This window comes from Sorex fumeus, unplaced genomic scaffold (assembly GCF_029834395.1).
Source record: "Sorex fumeus unplaced genomic scaffold, SorFum_2.1 ptg000094l, whole genome shotgun sequence".
NCBI lineage: Eukaryota > Metazoa > Chordata > Mammalia > Eulipotyphla > Soricidae > Sorex > Sorex fumeus.
This window is the reverse complement of record NW_026606151.1, coordinates 19406686-19428437: the sequence shown is the minus strand read 5'-3', so window position 1 is coordinate 19428437 and position 21752 is coordinate 19406686. Positions and strand designations below refer to the sequence as shown.

The window sequence follows — 21752 nt, the reverse complement described above, 5'->3', positions numbered from 1 at the left end:
CTCAGACTTTTTCAGTTTTATTCGGGGGCAAGTGCATTTCTACTCCTCGTTCATGAGATGCCATCTCTGGGAAAATGGCTTCAAGGTCAGTGGGGACGTGGTTATTCTCACACCCTCAATTGCTGATTACCCAGGAGGTACAGAGATGCCTCATTCATGGGTTCTCAGCTCATCCACTCAGCCGCTACAGATGCTGAGTCTGATACTTCTGTTTGTGTGTGTGTATGGTTTTGAAGCGGGTTATTTCTGAGATCAGGAAAGGGCTTCCACTGCAGGCTGTAACTTGCCACATTGGTTTATGCTGATTGGGTCCATCTCTCAGTGTTTGCAACTCAAATCTTAGTAACCTGTGCCTCCCCGTGAAGGACTCTGCCCTCAATGGCCCAACAGAGTTAGCACCTGAGGCTCAGAAGCAGTTGGCTTTCTTTGCAGACCAGTCTCAGAAATTCCATCTTCTTTGGTTTGCTACTGAATAAAATTTATGGCCTTTGTTACAGTTATTAAAAAACAAAAAGTGGGTATGCACCCACTTGACTTCTTGTTTTTGACATTACTTTCCTTACTTCAATATATATATATATATATATATATATATATATATCAAGGAAAGTCTCTTAATGATGCATTCCCAACTTAGTCGGACCTGCTTCAGTTAAAAACTGGATTGCCAGACCCTCCCTAACTTCAGCAGTGAATTCTAATCACACTTCAGCCCAGCAGATAAGATTTGCTAAATTGGTTTGTTTACTCTTCCAGGTATCAGGTTCTTGCAACTTTGTAAATGAGAAAAAGTTCAGGAAACACTTAATTTTTAAAGTTGACAAAAAAGAGAGTGGGAAACCTCCTTGTAGGAGTAAAAGTCTATCATATTTTAACAGATGGAGGAAGAGCCAGTGACACAGGACCCCAGATAAAGGTCTCTAGCTCACTTCAACATATCATGAGGTTACGTTAAGAACATTTCTTATACCCTTCTTTTACAGATTGTGGATTGAACAATGCCAGGACCCCTTATTTTGGACTCACAAATCCTTACTTTTACCCTCTCCTTGGAATTCACAAGTGCCTCAATTCCTGTAGCAGGAAGGAATGATTTTTAATAGGAGCACCTTCTAACTTCTCTCTAGGATACCTGTTTAAATTGGAGTTTCTCCCTGTCTCTCTCTCCACCCCCATGCATGAATTCATACCAAGCCCCTGATGTTCAAAGCCTCAAAAGATAAGTATTTTCTCTCACATGTAAGCTAGGTTACATGTATGACTGCCTGTGAATCTGATCAGAGAATGGCAGTGTACCGCTACTAAAGGACTCCTGACAGATGTTGTAATACTCCTGCTCCAGAGCTCCCTGCCTGCTGCAGTTCTCCCTGCATCAAACTCCTGATGGTTGCTTTCCTGGGACTCTTGCTGTGACCACTACCACTTTTCTTGTAGAAACAATTCTTCAAACCTCTATCCAGACTCATGATTTCATCAAAGTGTGACTAAATGACTCTTAACACCTCTGAATAGTGCAGGGCAATTGGTCACTTTACAACAAGGACTGCTCTGGGTCCAGGCTTGGGTTGAAGTTTTAGAACAAAAAAGAGACTGTTTTGTGATGGAATTGTTCCTCATTCTATTTTGGCTGGAGCAATAGCACAGCGGTAGGGCGTTTGCCTTGCGTGCAGCCGGCCCAGTAGAGCCGGCTTCGATTCCTCTGCCTCTCTAAGAGAACCCAGCAAACTACCGGGAGTATCTCGCCCACACGGTAGAGCTACCCATGACATATTCAATATGCCAAACACAGTAACAACAAGTCTCACAATGGAGACGTTATTGGACCCACTCGAACAAATTGATGAACAACGGGAGTACGGTGCTACAGTGCTAAGGTGTGTTTTGTAAACAGGAAAGGAGGAGATGTTGGATATTAACCCAAAGTGTTTTGGGCTTCATCTGTAAATTGCTCCTTTTCCTCCTCCTAGACAAGCTTATCTTGTCCTTGCTAGCATCCCTAATTTAGTTAAAGTTTATCTTTAACCTTTCATTTGTATTTTACCTCTTATTGTCTCAGTTCCCCAAGTCAGTCTTGATTACTTATAAGCCAAAACTTTCTGGTAATTCTGAACTTTGCATATACTTCTTTGTGTTTGAAGTGCTGAGTATTTGTACCTGCTTTTCTATTTTCCCTATAGTCTTTTTATATTTTACTATTGAGCAATGTTCTTTGGTAAAACACAGAAAGACCGTTAATGCTATGCTTCTAATGTTTGAGAATTCATTGAAACTTATCTGAAACACTGACTGAAACATACCTACTTCTGGACATAATTGCTTGACTCAGGCTTCAGTTGCTGTAGTTCTTAACACCCCAAAAGGGAGGTCCTGCCATGGGACTGCGATGGACCTGGGGTGAGTGGCAAAGCTGCCCTGGCATGGAAATGGAACAATTTGGAAAGCATAAATGCATGATCTGGATACAAACTGTTATGACTTAAAAGACAGGACCCCCATGGGGAAGGATAAGCAGAACTTAGTCTGGGGTTTACAGTAAAAGCCTTCCTTGCTCTCAGAGCCCAGAAATCTAAGTAGTAGATCTTTGTCTCTTACTGTGTTTATCCAAAGGGCTGCAAGTGTTGGTAAGAAGTAGAATTATGGTTGTAAAGTTTGTCTTTTCTTATAGTAGCCCCTTTAGGCCTTGCTTTAGGTTTGGTTTTGAGTCTATGAAGTTCCTGAGCTGCTGTTTATCTAGAAAATAGTGTACTGTTCCTTCGATTTTGAGGGAGAGTTTAGCTGGATAGAGTATTCTTGGGGAAGCATTCATTTCCGTGAGTTTTTTGACTATATCTTGCCACTGCCTTCGGGCTTGCAGGGTTTCCTCTGATAGGTCTGCTGTGAATCTAAGGGGTGCTCCTTTGTATGTGATTTCCTTCTTTGCCCTTGCTGCTTGCAGTATTGTGTCTCTATTGGCAGCATCAATCATTCTAACTATGATGTGCCTTGGAGTGTTTTTGTTGGGGTCTCTTTTAGCTGGCACCCTTCGGGCTTCTTGAACCTGAATGGCTGCATTGCAGAGCTCTGGGAATTTTTCAGCAATGATTTGTTTGACGGTGTTTTTTTCGTTGGGGTTGTTTCCCTGAGGTTCAGGTAGTCCCATGATTCTAATATTGTTCCTCTTGGAATCATCTGCTAGGACTCTGATTCTCTGTAGAGCCATTTTGAGGTCCCTTGCCACTGTTTGTTGTTGCGTGTTGGTTTGTTGCAGCTGATCTTCCAGCTCACTGATTCTCTCTTCAGCTGCGGTCATTCTATTTTTAAGAGAAGAAACTGAGTTTCTCATTTCATCTATGGAGTCTTTTAATCGTGACATTTCTGCTCTCATTTCTTCGCGTAATTTGTCGATTTTTTCTGTGGTGTTACTGGCTGTCTGTCTGACCGTTTCATTGAGTTGATTGAACATCTTGATGACTTCATATCTGAATTCTGTGTCAGAGAGATCGCTTAGGTGAGCTGTATCGACAGAATGTTCTGGATTGTTTTTGTTCTCCTCCACTTGAGGTGGGGATTTTCTTTGTTTCTTCATATTGCTGAGTAAGTTGGGGACTAAATTCCTTGGGAACAAGGTTCCTTTGAATTAGTAAACACCCTGGCCGGAAAGTAGGCCACGCCCACTCTGAAGCCACGCCCACTCTGAAGCCACGCCCACTTCTGAAGAGGCCACACCTCTACGGAAAACTGGGTTTGAGATGACATGAGCGCCGCATGAGTAGTGAAGAGGGGACAGCAGCGGCTCACGGCTGCGTTTCTCCAGGCGTCTGCCGGGATGCCTGAGGTCCCGAAGGGAGAGATGGAAGTCCCGGGGCCACACACCGGGGGCAGGTCTGACCTGGGTTTGAGAGGAGAGGAGCGCCGCGTGACTACCGGAGAGGGGACGGCAGCCGCTCACGGCTGCGTTTCTCCAGGCGTCTGCCGGGATGCCTGAGGTCCCGAAGGGAGAGATGGAAGTAACACGGAGATTTCCCTGTACTATTATTTTTTGAGTGTCAAGGAGTAAACAATTGCATGTTTCTTCACACACTTCTCTGTCTTGCTGCAAGTTTTGAGAGGCAGCATGTGTGCTTTCTTGTTTCTTTTAGTGATGACTATAAAGACATCTTCAATATGGGATTTTTTTCTATCTGACTATTATATAAATACAATCACATGCAGTCATTAAGCAACTAAAGTGTGACTAATAATATAATTAAACAACTAAGTTTTACTTTCATTTAATATTTGATATTTTATTTCAAATGCCACGTGTGCTATTTAATATCACGTCCACAAGACACATGTTACATGTCTTCTCAATTCCAATTTCTTGTTTTTTCCTTTTTCCTTTTGAGAGAAAATTCATGTGAAAAGGGATAGAAGTTCAGGGAAAGTGTATGGTTATCATTCTAGAAAATTCTATCTCTTTCATCTGTCCTTACAGATCAAATATTAGAACACTTAAGGAGAAATCATGGCCTCAGTTATCAAGAAGCTCAGAGAGGAAGCCACCTGCTCCAGCTGCCTGCAGCTGATGACTGACCCTGTGGTCATTGACTGTGGGCATAGCTTCTGCCGTGTGTGCATAATGGGCATCATTGAGAACCAGCAAAGGGACCTACCAATAGGGGGGATATATGTCTGTGCTCTGTGTATGCAGACATTTCAAATAGAGAGCCTCCAACCCAACAAGAAGCTGCAAAGCATCATCGAAACTATCAAGAACATGAGCTGTGAAAAGTTGTGTGAGGAACATGGAGAGAAGCTCCACCTTTACTGTGAAGATGATGACCAGCTCATCTGCTTGTGCTGTGAACGAAAACCACAGCACAAAGGACATGTCTTGGTTCTTGCTAAAGACGTCTGCGAAGACTACAAGGTAAGCGTGTGTGTCAGAGGGCTTTTCAACCACCTGCTCTTGTGTGACTCCCTGAGAATTGAGCTTTTTAGTTTGAGATACATGCTTATATTGGTAAATAACGCTTTCAGTATGTCATTGGCCAAACATGAGTTAATGATCACTCTCCATTGAATCAGTGCCTGAGTGTAAATTCTGATTCTCATTGGAAGTCAGACTTGTCGGTGTACTCACTATGATGAAATTCTTCTCTAGAATTTAGTGTGCACAAAACCACAGCTGCAAGTTTTATGACTTTATATTATGTACGTAAGTTGAAAAAATATAATGTGTTAGACCATGTGGGAATAGATGCCCTACTTTTTTCTATGTCACAGTTTAATAAGGCAAACAAATGAGCTGAAGAAAATAGCCTAGAGTTTTCTCAGGTAATTATAAGGGAACCATGAGCTGGGTTGATCTTTGAAGAGATCTCCCAAAGTCTCCTCAAATTCTTGATGGGCTCAAAAAAGTTGACTGTACATAGAAGCATAAAAATGAGAGGGTATCCTGGACAGAGGATCCACGTGCGCAGAAATGCACATGCAGGACATTGCCTATGCTCAGGCTAGGGTGTGCAAGGAAGGACAGTGATTACATGGGCATGTAATTTGTGCTCATAACATCTGTTGAGGTCCCAGTGAACTAGCTACTGAGGGCTTGACATTGTGGATTGAAGATTATGTTGATATGAGCAGACCTGACAAAAATAAAGAAAACATCTGTAGTAAGATTCGGAGTACTCCTTATGATGAGAGAAGGGGCAGTTTCTATCAAGAGTCAAGAAGAGAAATAAAAATAATTTCAAATGATTGCTGTGCAGGATGAAGTTAAGGGATGGGTTTCATCTTTTTTTTTTTTTTTTTTTTTTTTTTTTTTTTTTTTTGCTTTTTGGAGTTACACTTGGTGATGCACAGGGGTTACTCCTGGCTTTTCACTCAGGCATTACTCCTGGCAGTGCTTGCGGGGTCTGTATGGGATGCTGAGAAATGAACCCAGGCAGTATGCATGCAAGGCAAATGCCCTATTCGCTATAATATCACTCCAGCAAGGGATGGGTTTCATCTTAAAAGTCATGAATACCTTACTCAAAAGCATCTAAGGAAGTATGCCTTTTTCTGTAGTGGAAAGGAGAAGCTGCCTCGGTTCTTCTGTCTCATCCCTTTTGTGTCCTTTCTACACTTGAGGAAAAGGTCCCTGGTGTGGAACATATGTTTTCTTTCCCACAAGGGTAGGTGTTCTTATGTGATAGTTCTGCATTTTTTCTGCATCGTACTGACATCTGGCCCACAGAAGAGAGGCCTGCCAGCAACTTTGTAGAGCAAGAAAGAATTGAAGAACAGTAAGCAAGCTATTTCCATTGAAATTAATTCCACTACATACTAATAAAAGGAAGAACACACCCAGTAACTATATTCTAAGGAGTCAACCTGCATTAATTCGACACTTAGTTTTGACACTAACTACTTGAGTAACTAGTAAGTGAAAAATTTCTTCACTGTCTTTATGACTTGGTTTTCACACCTGTCTATGTGGGTAATAGATAGGCTTTCATAAAATGGAATAAATAATAGCTTTATCTCCCTTATTCTTGAGATTCTTATAGCTTTAATGATGAAGATGTATGTGAAACGTAGAATAGCATTGGGTTCATGCAAGGGCAACAATCCATTTCTGACAAGTTTCTAGAGCCATTTCTTTCAGCTACAGGATAATGAACACTCTGAGGACATGGAACAATTTTTTAAGTATCGAACATACTAAATCTGATTCACATTAAAATTGCTTTCATAACAATAAGAATCTCTTAAAGGCAAGAATTTGGAAGCTAAATAATTTTCATTTGCTTTCATTGTTCCATCTTCTAAAGGATCAGCAGCCTTCCTCCTGCATGAGTTACTTCTGCTTTTGCTTTTCTGCTCCTGGCTTCCTGTCCTTTCTATCTCAGCCACCAAAACAGAAAGTGTCACATATTTCAAATTATCTGCCTTTGGTCACCTGAGTGTCACTTATTATTCTATAGTACTTACTACTTGTGACCTACTTGTGTGTGCAGTGTTTCTCTGGAAAGACGGCAGTGACTCTCTTATACTGACATTAGGCCAGTAGACATTCTGGAATCACAGGTCAGCCATCTACCTTTTTTATTGCTCCTGGAATAACACTGAATTCTGTTCTAAACCTTGATTCCTAGAGCAAGAACTGACATTAAAACTACAACCATTTTTTCTTAGAGTTGTCAAGGGAATCATTACCCGACCCTGTTATTTCTTCTACAAGAATGAAGGTTCAACAAGAATTCAATGTTCCTGTAACTTGCAGAGCACTCAATGGCATATACTACTGGGATTCCCATTAGATGCTTAGAAAAAGTTGTAAAGTGTGTATATTTATTAATATAATTTTCCAGGAAAAGCTACAGAAAGCGGTGACAAAATTGAAGGAAGATGAGTCTCAATGTAAAAATCTGAAGTTGTTCCTAAGGAAACAGAGAACAGAATTGGAGGTAAGAAAATTGAAATTACTGATAAGTTTATTTTTCATCCTAGAACATATGCCTTGGGGATGAGTGGGCAAATGTTGAATGATAGATTTTTGTCATTCAACCAGACCAAATTGGTGAAACCTAGAGAGAAACTAGAATTTGTTTTTAATGACACTTGTGTTTCCATTTCTAGATTTTTTTACAGTCCTTTTTAGCTCTCATCAGTAATTGACAAAGATTCCTGATATCTCAATCAAAAAAAGCAGATAAGGCTTCCAACCATGGACCATTAATCTTGGCATTTGTTTCTAATGTCCTTGGGTGCTAGTCTCATTATATATATATATATATATATATATATATATATTAATCCCATCAATGAGTGGAGTCATTCTATGCCGGTCCTTCTCTTCCTGACTTATTTCACTCAGCATGATACTCTCCATGGATAACCAGTTATAAGCGAATTTTATGACTTCATTTTTTCCCTAACAGCTGCATAGTATTCTATTGTGTAGATTTGCCATAGTTCCTTTAACTGATCATCTGTTCTGGGGCACTCGGGTAGTTTCCAGATTCTGGTTATTGTAAACAGTACTGCAATGAACATGCAATTGCAGATGTCATTTCTGCTGTGTGTTTAAACCCCAGGGGTATATTCCCAGAAGTGGTATTGATGGGTCCTATGGAAGCAGCTCAATTTCTAGTTTTTTGAGGAATACTCATGTTGTTTTCCAAAAAGGCTGGACCAGTCAGAATTCCCACCAAAAATTAATGAGAATTCCTCTCTCCCCACATCTGTCTCAGCACTGCTTGTTCTTATTCTTTTTAATGTGTGCCAGTCTCTGTGGTGTAAGTTGTTATCTCAAGGACTGGGGGAGAGGGCAGTTGTGGTAGAGAAGGGATGATTATGACAATGATGTTTGGAAGGAATTGCTCTGGATGGGGGATGGGAGATTAATGCTGGAAGTGGATAAAGGACCAAACATGATGGCATCTTAGTATCTGTATTGTCAAACATAATGCCCAAAAAGGGGGGGGAGGGGGATAGGGAGAGGGAGAAGGTGAGGAAAAAGAAAAACAAAAGTGTGCCATAGTTAGGCTGAAGGTGGTGGCAGGAGGGATATTGGTGGTGGGAAATGTATTGGAGGGATGGGTATTGGAACATTATATGACTGAAACCCAATCATGAAAGCTTTGTAACTGTATCTCATGGTGATTCAATAAAAATAATAAATTAAAAGAAAAATAAAAACAAAACAAACAAACAAAGGCAGAACAGTGTTATCTCCTTATCTAGAATTATACTTGATAGGATCCAAATAAAAATATCTCAAGGTACTTTACTTTTTTGCGGGTCTTAACTTTATCACCTGGATACATTTAGCACAAAACATGCTGAACGTTCAGTCTTCCAGGTTCAGAGAGCTCCCACTGTGAGGCACTGTTAATGGACCACTGTTGGTGTAATGCTGGTAATTCAGGCTCCCGAAGCTGCAAGACCATGTGAACGATAGGCCTTGCTCAGACAATCTCAGATCATCACCTTTATGGAGCTGGATTCTAAAATTTGCAATCAAAGCCTACTGGCCAGTGAGACCTTTGCCCTTTTAAGGATACCTTTTAACCTCTGTTCTGATCCTTTGTGTCTATATGATAAACTCTTCTTCCCTGTTGAGGTCTGGATAGTTCTGGGGAGAACTTCAGTTACTAGTGACACATCATGACAACCCATTAATGCACTAATTAAAGTTTGCTTTGCTTTTTGCATAAGTTCTATTTCATCCTAAAGTGGTCACCGTCTATCATAATGTCAGCCGGTGAAATATTGAATGGTTTTTTGTTGTTGTTGTTGTTTGTCTATTTGTTTCTGTTTTGGGGGTCATACGCAGCGATGCTCAGGGGTTACTCCTGGCTCTGCACTCAGGAATTACTCCTGGCGGTGCTTGGGGTACCATATGAGATGCCAGAGATTGAACTTGGGGTCGGCCTCTTGCAAGGCAAATGCCCTACCTGCTGTACCATCTTTCCAGCCCCCAAAATATTGAATGTTTATAGGAAACAGTAATAAAGGTGGCATGTCTGTACCCCCTCAATGAACACTGAGTCCCACTAGGTAGATCATTAGATTTCTCTCAGACATATGCCTACAAAGATTTAGTAGAAATGAGAGTGGTGCAGGGGGAGGGGAAGAAAATAAATGTTTCCGTTAACTATGATCAAGCCTTGTCCCTGAACTCCTCTAGCTAGTCAAAGGATTCACCTACCTGCCTGATTGTCTTATGTTATTTTCATTACAATCCTTCCATTCAGAAATTACCTCCGAGCATGAGATACAGACTATATGACCCCCATGCCCACCAGTTTTCTTGCTATTCTTCACAAACATGTGACCTTTGCTTAATATCATGATCAAATCCTTTATCTCTCCTGCCCCTTCCTTCTCCTATTTCTTCTTGGCTGAGGAGAAGAGAATTAATAGAATTCTCCAGAGAATTGTGATAAATTCTCCCACATCTAAGTGTTGATCTCCTTGTCATGACTCAGCATCAGGGAACATGGGACATACTTCATTTTGAAAGACTCATGGAGATGTCATGTCACAGAAGCCCGGCAGGCTTCCTTTGGTTGTGTTGATTCAAATAAGCTATGCTAAGTGTTTCCATTTTCACAGCTTCTGGTGTACAATTCATTGGCGTTGTGTATTTCTATGGTTCAGAAACCCTTCCCACTATACGACTGCAGAAATTCTTTTAATATTTCAAACTGGAACTCTGTAACTCATGCACTAAATCTTCACTGATCCTTTCTCCTAAATCTTGGCAACAATTCTCTGCATTCTGTCTATATGAATTGGACTGTGGATCTCCTATTGTGGATTAATACTAATTTTTTGTTGTTGTTTTGGGGGCACATCTGGAGGTACTCAGGGCATACTCCTGGCACTGTGCTTACAAGCCCTTCTTAAAGCTCCTTCTTTTTTAAAAATTTTTATTAGTGAAACACCATGAGGTACAGTTGGAGATTTACAAATTTTTGTGCTTGGGTTTTGATTATACAATGATCAAGTACCCATCCCTCCATCAGTGCCCATTTTCTACCACCATGGATCCCAGTATCCCTCCCACATCCATCCCCCCATCCCACCATGCCTCTGTGTCAGGGCATTCCCTTTTGTTCTCGCTCTCATTTTGGGTGTTGTGTTCTGCAAAAGAGGCATTGAGTGGCAATCATGTTCAGTCCATAGTCTACTTTCAACATGTATCTCCCCTCCTGGGAGGATCCTCCAAACACCCTTTATTTGGTGCTCCCTTCTCTATCTGAGCTCCCTTTCCCCTAGAGTGCCTGGCTGTCCTCTAAGCCATGGAGTAATCCTCCTGGTACTGATCGTGGCTATTCTTGGGTATTAATCTCCTATTTTGTTACTTTATGTCCCCCAGATGAATAAAAATTTTTATGCCTATCCCTCTCTTTCTGACTCATTTAGCTTAGCATGATACTTTCCATCTGGTACCACTTATAGGTAAAATTCATGACGTCATCTTTTCTAACAGCTACATAGTACTCTATTGTGTAGATGTACCAAAGTTTCTTTAACCAGTCATCTGTTCTTGTGCACTTAGGTTTTTTTCCAGATTCTGGCTATTGCAAAGAGTGCTGCAATGAACAAACAAGTGCAGATGTCACTTCGACTATACATTTTTGCCTCTCTGGGATATATTCCCAGGAGTGCTATTGCTGGGTCAAATGGGAGCTCAATTTCTAATTTCTTGAGAATGGTCCTTACTGTTTTCCAAAAGGACTGAACCAGTCATCGGGACCCATGGTCTAGAATGGAACGAACAGGGTGAGAGACTGTCTGAGTTCATCATGTCGACCAAGACCATCCATGGTAACTCACAGTTCCAGAAGGCAGAATCTAAACGATGGACATGGGAGTCTCCCAGTGGACGATTCCACAATGAAATAGACCACATCATATTCAATCGACGGTTTTGCCTGACAGATGTTGCTGTTGTCCTAAAATTTCAAACGGGATCGGACCACCATCTCCTTCGTGCAAAATTCTACTTCACAGAGCAGGGAGAAAGGGCTGCAAAGTTTAAAAAGAGAACTCCCAGAATGACCACCAACTGGGAACTCTTTGGTACTATTGCGGCAACATGGGAAGATGCCATTGTTGACAACATTGAGGAGGAATACGATCAACTGCTTCAGCACCTCCATGAATGTGCGAGGAACACCAAGAGAGAGATAGCCACAAAAAAAAACTCCTATCTTCAAAATCTCTTGAGCTAATTTGCTAGCGTGGTTTGGCGCATGCCTCAGGCAACTGCAAGCTAACGTCTGAGCTCGCAAAGCAGTGCAGAGATGCGATCAAGGAAGACCTCAAAGAGAGAAGAGCAGAAGTACTGGTAGATGCGGCAGAAGCAGGGAAAAGTATTCGTAATGCCCACCTGTCCTTCGCCAACTAAGAGATGAAGATGACTGCCCTCCGACGTCCTGATGGATCCATCACATCCTCCAGAACAGCAATGGAGAAGATTATCCATGATTTCTACTCAAATCTCTTCGAAAGCCATGTCCACTTGTCGACATACCAAATTCCACAGGATGGATATGTCGTTCCCAATGTTCTCACTTCCGAAATCCGACACGCCATTTCATCGGTAAAGAAACAAACAGCACCCGGCCCAGACAAGGTCAGACTTGAACACCTGAAGAACCTGCCGTCAGTACTCATCAATACACTGGCTCGGCTCTTCACTCGCTACCTGTCTGAATGCAACATTCTGTCCCAATGGAAAACCAGCAGGACCGTACTACTGTTCAAGAAGAGAGACATCCATGACATTGGCAACTATTGCCCGATCTGCCTATTGTCTGTCATCTACAAGTTGTTCACTCGAGTCATCCTAAATAGGATTGGCAGAACACTAGATGAAGGACAACCATGCGAGCAAGCCAGGTTCCGCAAAGGATTCAGCACCATCGACCATATCCACATGATAACCAAGCTCATTGAGGTGTCTCGGGAGTTCAAGATGCTGCTCTGTTTAACGTTCATTGATTTAAAGAAGGCCTTTGATTCTGTTGAGACGGAAGCAGTCATTGAAGCGCTAGCCAATCAGGGAATTCAAGCCCAATACATCAGGATCCTCCGTCAGCTGTATTGTGGATTCACTACCAGGATCTCACCATTCTACAAAGAAGTGATTGTTGATGTCAAGAGAGGGGTGCGGCAGGGTGATACCATTTCACTGAAACTCTTCAGTGCCACCCTAGAGAACATCATGCAATGACTGGAATGGGAAGGAATAGGAGTGAAGATAGATGGTCGGCAACTACACCACCTCCGCTTTGCTGATGACATTGTTTTAATAACACCAAACATCAGCCAAGCGGCACAAATGCTGGCCGACTTTGACCATGAGTGTGGAAAGGTAGGACTACAGCTGAATCTTACGAAGACAATGTTTATGAGAAACAGCCTCGTTCCTGATGCCCCATTCGCTCTCAATGGAACAACCATCTCCGAATGCAACAGCTATGTGTACCTAGGTCGAGAAGTCAACATGACAAATGACCTGGCACCCGAGCTGCTCAGGAGGAAGAGAGCGGCTTGGGATGCCTTCATGATCGTCGAAGAAATAGCAAAGAGGACGAAGAACCTCCGGCTCCGGGCACATCTCTTTGATTCCACTGTTCTTCCTGCATTAACATATGCCTCAGAGACATGGGCCCTACGCAAACAAGATGAGAACGCTATTCACGTCTCCCAAAGAAGAATAGAAAGAGCTATGCTTGGAATATCACGTTTCACTCAAATGAGAGAAAGAATCCGGAGTTCTGACATCCGTTAACGATCAAGAATCAGGGACGCTGTCTCATTTGCCAAGGTATCAAAAATCAGATGGTCTGGTCACGTAATGAGATTTAAAGACGACCGCTGGACTAGAGCTGTTAACGACTGGATTCCACGGGATGTCAAAAGACCACGTGGCCGCCCACCTACCAGATGGTCTGACTTCTTCGTCAAGATCATGAATGATCGGTTTGAGGCTCTTCATGTTCCCAGAGCGAACAGATGCCATTGGGCTGCACTAGCACGCGACCCGGAAAAATGGAGACGTTACTGGCGCCCGCTCGAGCAAATTGACGACTAATGGGAAGTTAAGTGATTAAGTGATTAAGTGGTCCTTACTGTTTTCCAAAAGGGCTGAACCAGTCAGCATTCCCACCAACAGTGAAGGAGTGTCCCTTTCTCACCACATCTGCGCCAGTATTGGTTGCCTTTGTTCTTTTGAATGTGGGCTAGTCTCTGAGGTGTGAGATGGTATCTCACTGTGGTTTTGATCTACATCTCCCTGATGATTAATGATGTAGAGCATTTTCTCATGTGCTTTTTTGCTCCTCAGATTTCTTCTTTGAGAAAGTTTCTGTTCATTACATTGCCCCATTTTTTATGGGGTTGGATGTTTTCTTCTTGTGGAGTTCAACCAGTACTTTATATATCCTTGATATCAAACCCATGTCAGATGTGTATTCGGCAAATATCCTTTCCCATTCTGTAGACTGTCTTTGTATTTTGGTCACTGTTTCTTTGGAGATGCAGAAGCTTCTTAGTTTAAGATAGTCCCATCTATCTATCTCCTTTTTCACTTGCTCAACTAGTGGTGTGACATCTTTGAAGATACCATTAGCTTCAACGTCATGGAGCGTTTTGCAAACTTTGTCTTCAATGTACCTTATGGTTTCCGGTCTGTTGTTGAGGTCTTTAATCCATTTTGATCTTACTTTTGTACATGGTGTTAGGTAGAGTTCTGAGCCCATTTTTTTGCATGTAGCCGTCCAGTTTTGCCAGCACCATTTGTTAAAGAGCTTTCCTTACTCCACTTCACATTTCTTGCACTTTTATCAAAGATTAGATGATCATATGATTGAGGGGAGATGTCAGTGTATTCTACCCCGTTCCATTGGTCTGCAACTCTGCCTTTGTTCCAGTAACCATGCTGTTTTAATTATTAGTACTTTGTAGTAGAGTTTGAAGTTAGGGAAGTTGATTCCTCCCATTTTCTTTTTCCCAAGAATTGCTTTAGCTATTCGTGGGGGCTTTTTGTTCCATATGAATTTCAGGAGTGTTTGCTGCATTTCTTTGAAGAATGTCATGGGTATTCTTATAGGGATTGCATTGAATTTGTACAATGCTTTGGGATTTATTTTAAAGCTCCTTCTTAAAGGAACTTGGGGACCATATTAGGTTCTGAGAATTGAATCCAGGTCCCCTGTTTGAAAGACAAGCACCCTGCCTATTTTACTATCTCTTCTGCCCAGAAACCATTTTTGGCATTTTATGTGTTTTTGTTTCAATGGACTTCAATCCTCCCTTCTTCCAAAGAGTCAGCATTTCCTTTCTCATTGAGTCTGAATAGTATTCAGTTGAGTTTAAATATCTTACTTTGCTCATTTATTCACTTAAAAATCAACACTTGGTTTTTATCTTGAATCTTCTTGTGTTTAGGAGAAGGTCACACTTCAGAGACAAAAAATCCAGTCTGAATTTGAGAATCTCCGTAGCTTTCTGTATAAGGAGGAGAATCATTTTCTAAGGAAGCTGGGGGAAGAAGAGGAGCAAATTTTGAGGCAACTGCAGGAAGATGAAGACAATCTGGAAAAACAAAACCAGGAACTGCAAAACCACATCCTGGAACTTGAGAGGAAATGTCAGGACTCAGTTCAGAATCTGATGGAGGTAATATATATTATTAAGGTACTATTATTTATAAACTTAATTTGTAACAGAGTTTCAGGTATACGATTTCCACATCCAATCCCACCACCCATTTTCACTTCTCATCATCAATATCCCAGGTTTCCTCCAACTCCCAGCTTGCCTCTTTGACAAGCACATTTTGAAATTGGTTATTAAAGTTTGTGTTTTTATGCTTTCAGTGTTATTATCTCTGTGCTTTAGATATATACATATACCTTAGCTCCACATTGCCAATGTGCCTGATGCATTTGGCTCTTCTGCATTTACCTCCCACCTGCTTTTTCTTATTTCCGCCTTCATTCTTTCCTTTCTTGTATTTCTCATGCTCAAATATTAGGTGAAGTGTAAGTTAGGTATTTTTCCCCCTTCCTTCCCTTGCATTCTCTCCTCCTTTTAGTCTACAGATATAACTGAGACCATCCTGTATTTTCCCTTCTTCTAACTTATTTGACTTAACATGATATCCTCCGGTTCAATCCAAGTTGCAGCAAATTGCATGATTTCATTATTCCTTGCAGCTCTAAAGCAGTCTTTGTGGAAATAGACCATACCTTCATCACCCACTCATCTGTCATTGGACACCTTGGTATCCAAGCTCTTGTGTGAAATGGTGCAAATGAACAATGGTGTACTTATGTCCTTTGGAATAAATGTTTTTGTGCCTTGGTAGTATATTTCAAGAAGTGGAATGGCTGGGTCATATGGAAGCTCTATTCTTACTTTTCTGAGAAATCTTTGTACTGTTTAGCATAGAGATATAAGCAGACAGTATTCCTTCCAGAAGTGGATGAGAATTCCTTGTTTGCCACCTCCCCACTGACACAGATTGCTTTCAGCTTTTTTGATATGTACCATTCCCACTGGTGTAAAATAATATCTCATTGATCTTGTTGTTTTGATTTGGACTTCCCTGATAAGTGATGATAAACACTTTGTCATGTGCCTTTCCTGTTTTCTTCAGAGAGGTGTCTGTCCATTTCCTTTCCCCATATTTTAATAGGCATTTCGGCTATGTTTGTTGCAGCTCTTGGTGAGTGCTATCATATATATAAATATAAATATATATATGGTGTAGTAATACTTTACCTGGTGTGTTGAGTGGATTATTTTCTTTCATTCAGTTGTACATCTTTCACTTTTAGTTCACTTTTATTTTGCTATGCAGAATTTTTTAACTTGATGAAGTCACATTTGTTTGTGTTTGTTGTCTTTGCCCAGGGAATGCATCATTAAGGATGCTTTGAGTTTCAAATCTTGGAGTGTTGTATCCATATTTTTCTCAATGCAATTTATGGTTTCTAATCTGGTCTCAAAGACATTGATGTACAGAAATTGACTTTTGTGAAAGGTGTGAGATATGGATCAAGCTTTATTTTTTTCATTTTGATTATGCAGTTTTTTTTATAAAAATATTTGACAAAGAGCCTTTCCTTAATTCACTTCACATACCCAGATTCTTTGTGAAAATATAGCTGGCTATAGATGTGGGGATTTGTCTTTGAGTACTTGGTTTGATGAGATTAGTCAGAGTTTATCATGAGCTTGTGAGAAGAGACTAATGAGGAAGTTTGTAAAAACTATCAAAATCTGTCAGCATAATGATAACTACTCATTAAGGCTAGAAAGATGGTATAGTTGGCAGGGTGCTTACATTGCATGTAATAAAACTGGATTAGATCCTCATTCCACAAATGTTTCCAGAGTCCCACCAGAAGTAATTCTGGAATATAATCCAGGAATATCCCTGAACACTGCTGGGTGTGACCCCCAAAAAGCAACAGCAAAACTTCCATTAGTGCTGGTATTAAAACGCTGCATTTCTTTAAGAAACTCCACTAGTTTATAGACTGGCCTCATGAAGTTCAATAATTATGTTCCCTCTATGTATACGGTTCATTCTTTGGAAAACCATGGAGTAAATGTTGCTGCCATTTATTTGCTTCTTTCCAATGTTCATACTTTAAAAACAATGAATATCAAACTGTCTCTTTAAAGGGTCATGTGATGGCAGTTGATAAATGGGAGAGCAAAAATGAGTGAAAATCTTGTCCTGTGTATGGTTGTAAAATCCTTATTCCATAAGTTCTTGCTAACATGATACCTGCTATTACCACATACTGACTGAGGGGTCAGGAGATCAGCATGAATTTAGCATGCGGGAGCTTTATGATACAGGATCCCAGATATAAAATCTTCTGATGGGAATCATGTTCATGAAAAAAGAAATGCCCTGGGGACACTCTTGCCCCTCTTCTCCAAGCAGTTCACAGTTGTAATTGAAGATACTACAGACCTTCAGAATTTTCTACAAGTGAAATGAAAGGCTCAGGGATTCTAGACATGGTACCATGCAAGCATACTTTGAAGACTGGGATGCAATCTCAGTATTAGGAATTCATTTGTATCTAAACCTGTGTTCACTTTTCTTTCACTTGAAGAGTGTTTACAGAGAGAAGCCCCATGTGACAAGCCCCAGGAAATATTGATATTTCTATAGTCTCATTTGGTCTTTGTTTCTCTACAGGGTGTGAAACTCACCTTGAGCAGGTGAGTGGAGTGAATGCAGGTGGGCAGGGATGTGGGTCTGTAGAGACTAACAGCAAGTCCCTCTGATGGCATCTCTGTCTCTGCTTACTCAGGAGTTTGGATAAAAAGCTGGAATTGCCAGAGGCCATCTCTTTGGACCTTCATACTGTGTGTAATGTTTCTGAACTTTACTTTGATGTGAGGAAAGTATTAAAGAGATATCAAGGTAAGTCAAGTAATGTGTACCCTAAATTGTAAGGGTGGAAGGAACTTTACAAGGAAACGAAGTTCCTTAACAGGCTCACAGTCAAAAGGTGTGTTTAATTATTTTCAGTGGAGTGTCACACTCGTCTTTGTCTAACCCAGTGCTTAGCCAGCACCCTAGCATTCTTTTCATGTGTGAAGACTCTCCAAGTTTCTGATCTCCTAAATTTTACTGTATCAGTCCAGAACACTCACCTCTTAACCCATTTGCCTTTTTGGAAAAGGCAATAATTACCAGTTTTCTGTTGAACGGATTGTCATGAAAGTTAAAGAAGTGAAACTGTCTATTGTGTTTATAACATTGTCTGGGGTGACATTTATTTTCTCATATGTATCACTTAGAGATGCTAGAATTGTAGGTGAGGATTATTCATTACACTAAAATGAATTATATTTTGCTAAAAACATTTTAGTAACTTTTGTATCAATAATGTAGAACATAATGTTATGTACCAGCAATCTAGGACACAACTATAGATCTTTTGGACTGGGTGTCACAAACCTGCAGTATAGGAGTTGACTGGGCTATGAAAGCTAGAAGCTAGACTGGAGAAGGCTCTTCCAGGCTAATTCCAATTGAGGTTGGAATCCATTTCTTTATGGTTATCAGATGAGAGGCCTGAGACTTTGCTGGTTCTTCCTTTGAAGCTGCCCTCAGAAGGATCCAGCCATTATCTTACTGTCCTGAGACTCACAATATTGCTAATTATTATTATTTTAAATAATATCTGCAATTTCCTTTTGAATATGTTTAAATCTTTGAAAGGTACATCAGCACACAGACTCTGTTCAAATGCCTTAGCAGCTAGGCTGCTCTGGAATTTGGCTGGAGCCATGCCACTATTTCCATGGGTGTGAGTTGTTTTTCCCTAGATCACTCTGTTTGTTAGGTTTTCCTCTTGGAGGCACTGTGTTCTACTTTACTTTGTACAGGTACGCAGTATCTCTCTCCTGAATTGAATTGCTTCATCGTGACAAAAACACATTTAATTTAAAAAATAGCTCTGTGTTCCCTCTGCTTCTGGAGATCCTGCTTATAGCATAAGTGACTTTGAACCACAGCCTTCCAGGCATTTTTATCATTTAGAAGTTCTGGCTTTAGTTATTTTGCTGCCAAAGCTCAGCACAGAAGCTTCATCCACTTCCTTGGACTCCAAGCTGGCAGAGGATTAATTATTTCTTCAGTGTGAGCTAGAACTTCTCAGATGCTGCTCTTAGAAGGATGTAGTCTCTAGAGAAGCTGAGGTAGCAGGATGTGGTCTTTCATAGTGAAATAGAGGCGTTCCATCCCACTGATGCTGCCCAAAAAATTTCAGATCCTCATTAAGTAATGGCATCTTATTGGAAGGAAGGCAGGGATGACAGAGATGCCACCTTGTCTCTGGTTTTCCACGTGACACCAAATGCACCAATATGAAACTTCTTATAATATTAATGAATGTAGTTTCAGTCTATGGTTTGTTACAGAAGCATTAATGAACTTGATTACAGTCATGGCTTTATACTGTTGTTGATGTGAGCATTTGATTTGATGCAGAAATTTTCATCCATTTTATTCATGTGAACCATCAGTATCCAGAATTGGTTGTTGAAAATGACTGACTTTGAGCACATGCATTGATCAACTTTTAGAATTAGAAAAATATTCTGAATTCTAATACTTTTGACCTTACAAATTTCAGAGAAAGAGTTAATGAGCTGTATTCATATATGAAATAGTATATTAGTAATAGTAAAAGTTGCCCAAGAGGCATCTTTGTGTTTGGTGAATGTGTGGAAAAGCAAGGTTTATGTAAGTCATTTACATATCACACTGAGTTGATTTGTGTACTTTACTCATTGTATCAAATATGTCATGGGAAGCTTGCCAGGCTTTGTCATGCAGGTGAGATACTCTTGGTAGCGTGCCAGGCTCTCCAAGAGGGGTGGAGAAATCAAACTCGGGTTGGCCAGGTCGGCCGTCTGCAAGGCAAATGCCCTACCCACTGTGCTAAGCCTCATCATGGGGACATTACTGGGCCTGCTTGTGCAAATCTATGAACAACGGGAGGATAGTTGACAGTTTACTCATTGTATAGGTATTACAACATGTCCATACTTCTTTAGAAAAATCTCCTAATGAGGTATTACTTGTTCTTTTACAAACTGTCATCATTGACATTTTTCTAAATAGCATAATTTCTAGAAATTGATTACCATGAAAGAGTATAAATAGAAAGACATTAAAAAACTTCCATTTTTCCCCAGTGCTCTGTAAATCACTTCTCCAAATAACAGGGGATAGGTGTGCGTCTGGATTTGTACAAATTTAATTCATTTTATTTATTCTTTGGGATTTAGTATCCCACATGGCAGTACTATTTCTGGTCCCGTGATTGGCAGTATTCCCTGGTTTGACTTGGAACAATCTGGTACCAACCATTGAATTGGTCTGCATGTAAGGCCAGTTCCTTAAGTGCTCACCATGTTTCCTTATATAACATCATTACCTTTAAGCTATCTCATATTGCCATAGGTGTAACATGCTTATCCCTGTGATGGCGCATTGGGCTCTTGGGTGCTACAACAGTGCTGCGGAACTTTCTAGTCTTACAGCCCACTGTCCTGCAGCTCTTGTTTTGAAGGAAATAGAGTTAATGTCAGAATTGCTGTTTGTCCCTATTGCCAGGCTCGTGGTTTGAAATTAGCAGCATGCATTCCCACCAACTATAAAAAATAATAGTAGGGGAGCTGGAGTGATAGCACAGTCGGTAGGGCATTTGCCTTGTACGTGGCTGATCCGGGTTCGAGTCCTAGCATCCCATATAGACCGCTGAGCACCGCCAAGAGTAACTCCTGAGTGAGAGCCAGGAGTAACCCCTGTGCATCGCCAGGTGTGACCCAAAAAGCAAAAAGTAATAATAATAGTAAATAATAATAATAATAAAAAATTTGCCTGTGCTCAGTACTCTATGACATTAGCACAGTATAATATGTTATACCGTTTGTTATCAGTCTTCTCATAGCAATCATTTTTACTGTAAAAGTGAGGAAAGTAAGACCCAAGAGGTGAAATAACTGTTGTATATTGCACCAACAGGAATGGTTGCATTTGAAGACAGGTTGGCTTTATATAAAAGCAAATCATGTTTTCCAGTTCAGAAAAAGCATATTCTTTACACTATAATTTGTTTGTTGATATTGTTTTTCAGTCACCGTGACTCTGGATCCAGAAACAGCTCATGATGACCTATTTGTGTCTGAGGATGGGAGAAAGGTGACTCGTGGTCATCCCCAGAAGAAGCCACACTCTGCCAGCAGATTTACTGCCTTAACTGCTGTCCTGGGTCGTGAAGGCTTCACCTCAGGAAGACATTTCTTTGAAGTAGATGTGGGGGAAGAAAGTAAATTGTGCGAGTTTGGAGTTTGTCGGGCCAATGTGGCGAGAGACTCTAATATGAAGTTTCTCATACAACCTGGCTGGGGATTCTGGGCCATCAGACAATGCCAAGATGACAGAGGCTTACAAGCTCTTACCTGGCCACGAACCTCCCTTCACCAGGAATATCTCTCGGTTGTAGGGGTTTTTGTGGACTATGAGGCTGGACTTGTCTCCTTTTACAACATGGAAACTGGCTCCCACATCTTCACCTTCCCCAAGGCTTCCTTCTCTCACCCTCTCCGGCCCTTTTTTCTGGTCTATTCATCTTCTTCTCTGACCATGTCTCCCCCGGATATGTTGGTAAAGAAGCAAAGTCCCCTCCACTGACTATCCAGGACAGAAATTTTGATGTAAATCCTTATGGACAAATACT

The 21752-nt window shown here is 40.9% G+C and overlaps 1 protein-coding gene across 1 annotated transcript; it reads left to right on the top strand.

Moving 5' to 3' along the window:
* The first annotated feature begins 4486 nt into the window (after positions 1-4486).
* LOC130040135 (E3 ubiquitin-protein ligase TRIM38-like) lies at positions 4487-21706 on the top strand. The gene is made up of 6 exons (XM_056132153.1): positions 4487-4891; positions 7320-7415; positions 14917-15147; positions 17693-17715; positions 17808-17920; positions 21150-21706. The coding sequence occupies exons 1-6, from the start codon at positions 4487-4489 to the stop codon at positions 21704-21706; spliced, it is 1425 nt and encodes a 474-aa protein (XP_055988128.1).
* The last annotated feature ends 46 nt before the right edge of the window (positions 21707-21752 follow it).

Coding starts and splice junctions, on each gene's coding strand:
- LOC130040135 (XM_056132153.1), top strand. CDS start 4,487: ATGGCCTCAGTTATCAAGAAGCTCAGAGAGGAAGCCACCTGCTCCAGC. Junction 4,892..7,319: donor ACGTCTGCGAAGACTACAAG/GTAAGCGTGTGT, acceptor ATAATTTTCCAG/GAAAAGCTACAGAAAGCGGT. Junction 17,716..17,807: donor GTGAAACTCACCTTGAGCAG/GTGAGTGGAGTG, acceptor CTGCTTACTCAG/GAGTTTGGATAAAAAGCTGG.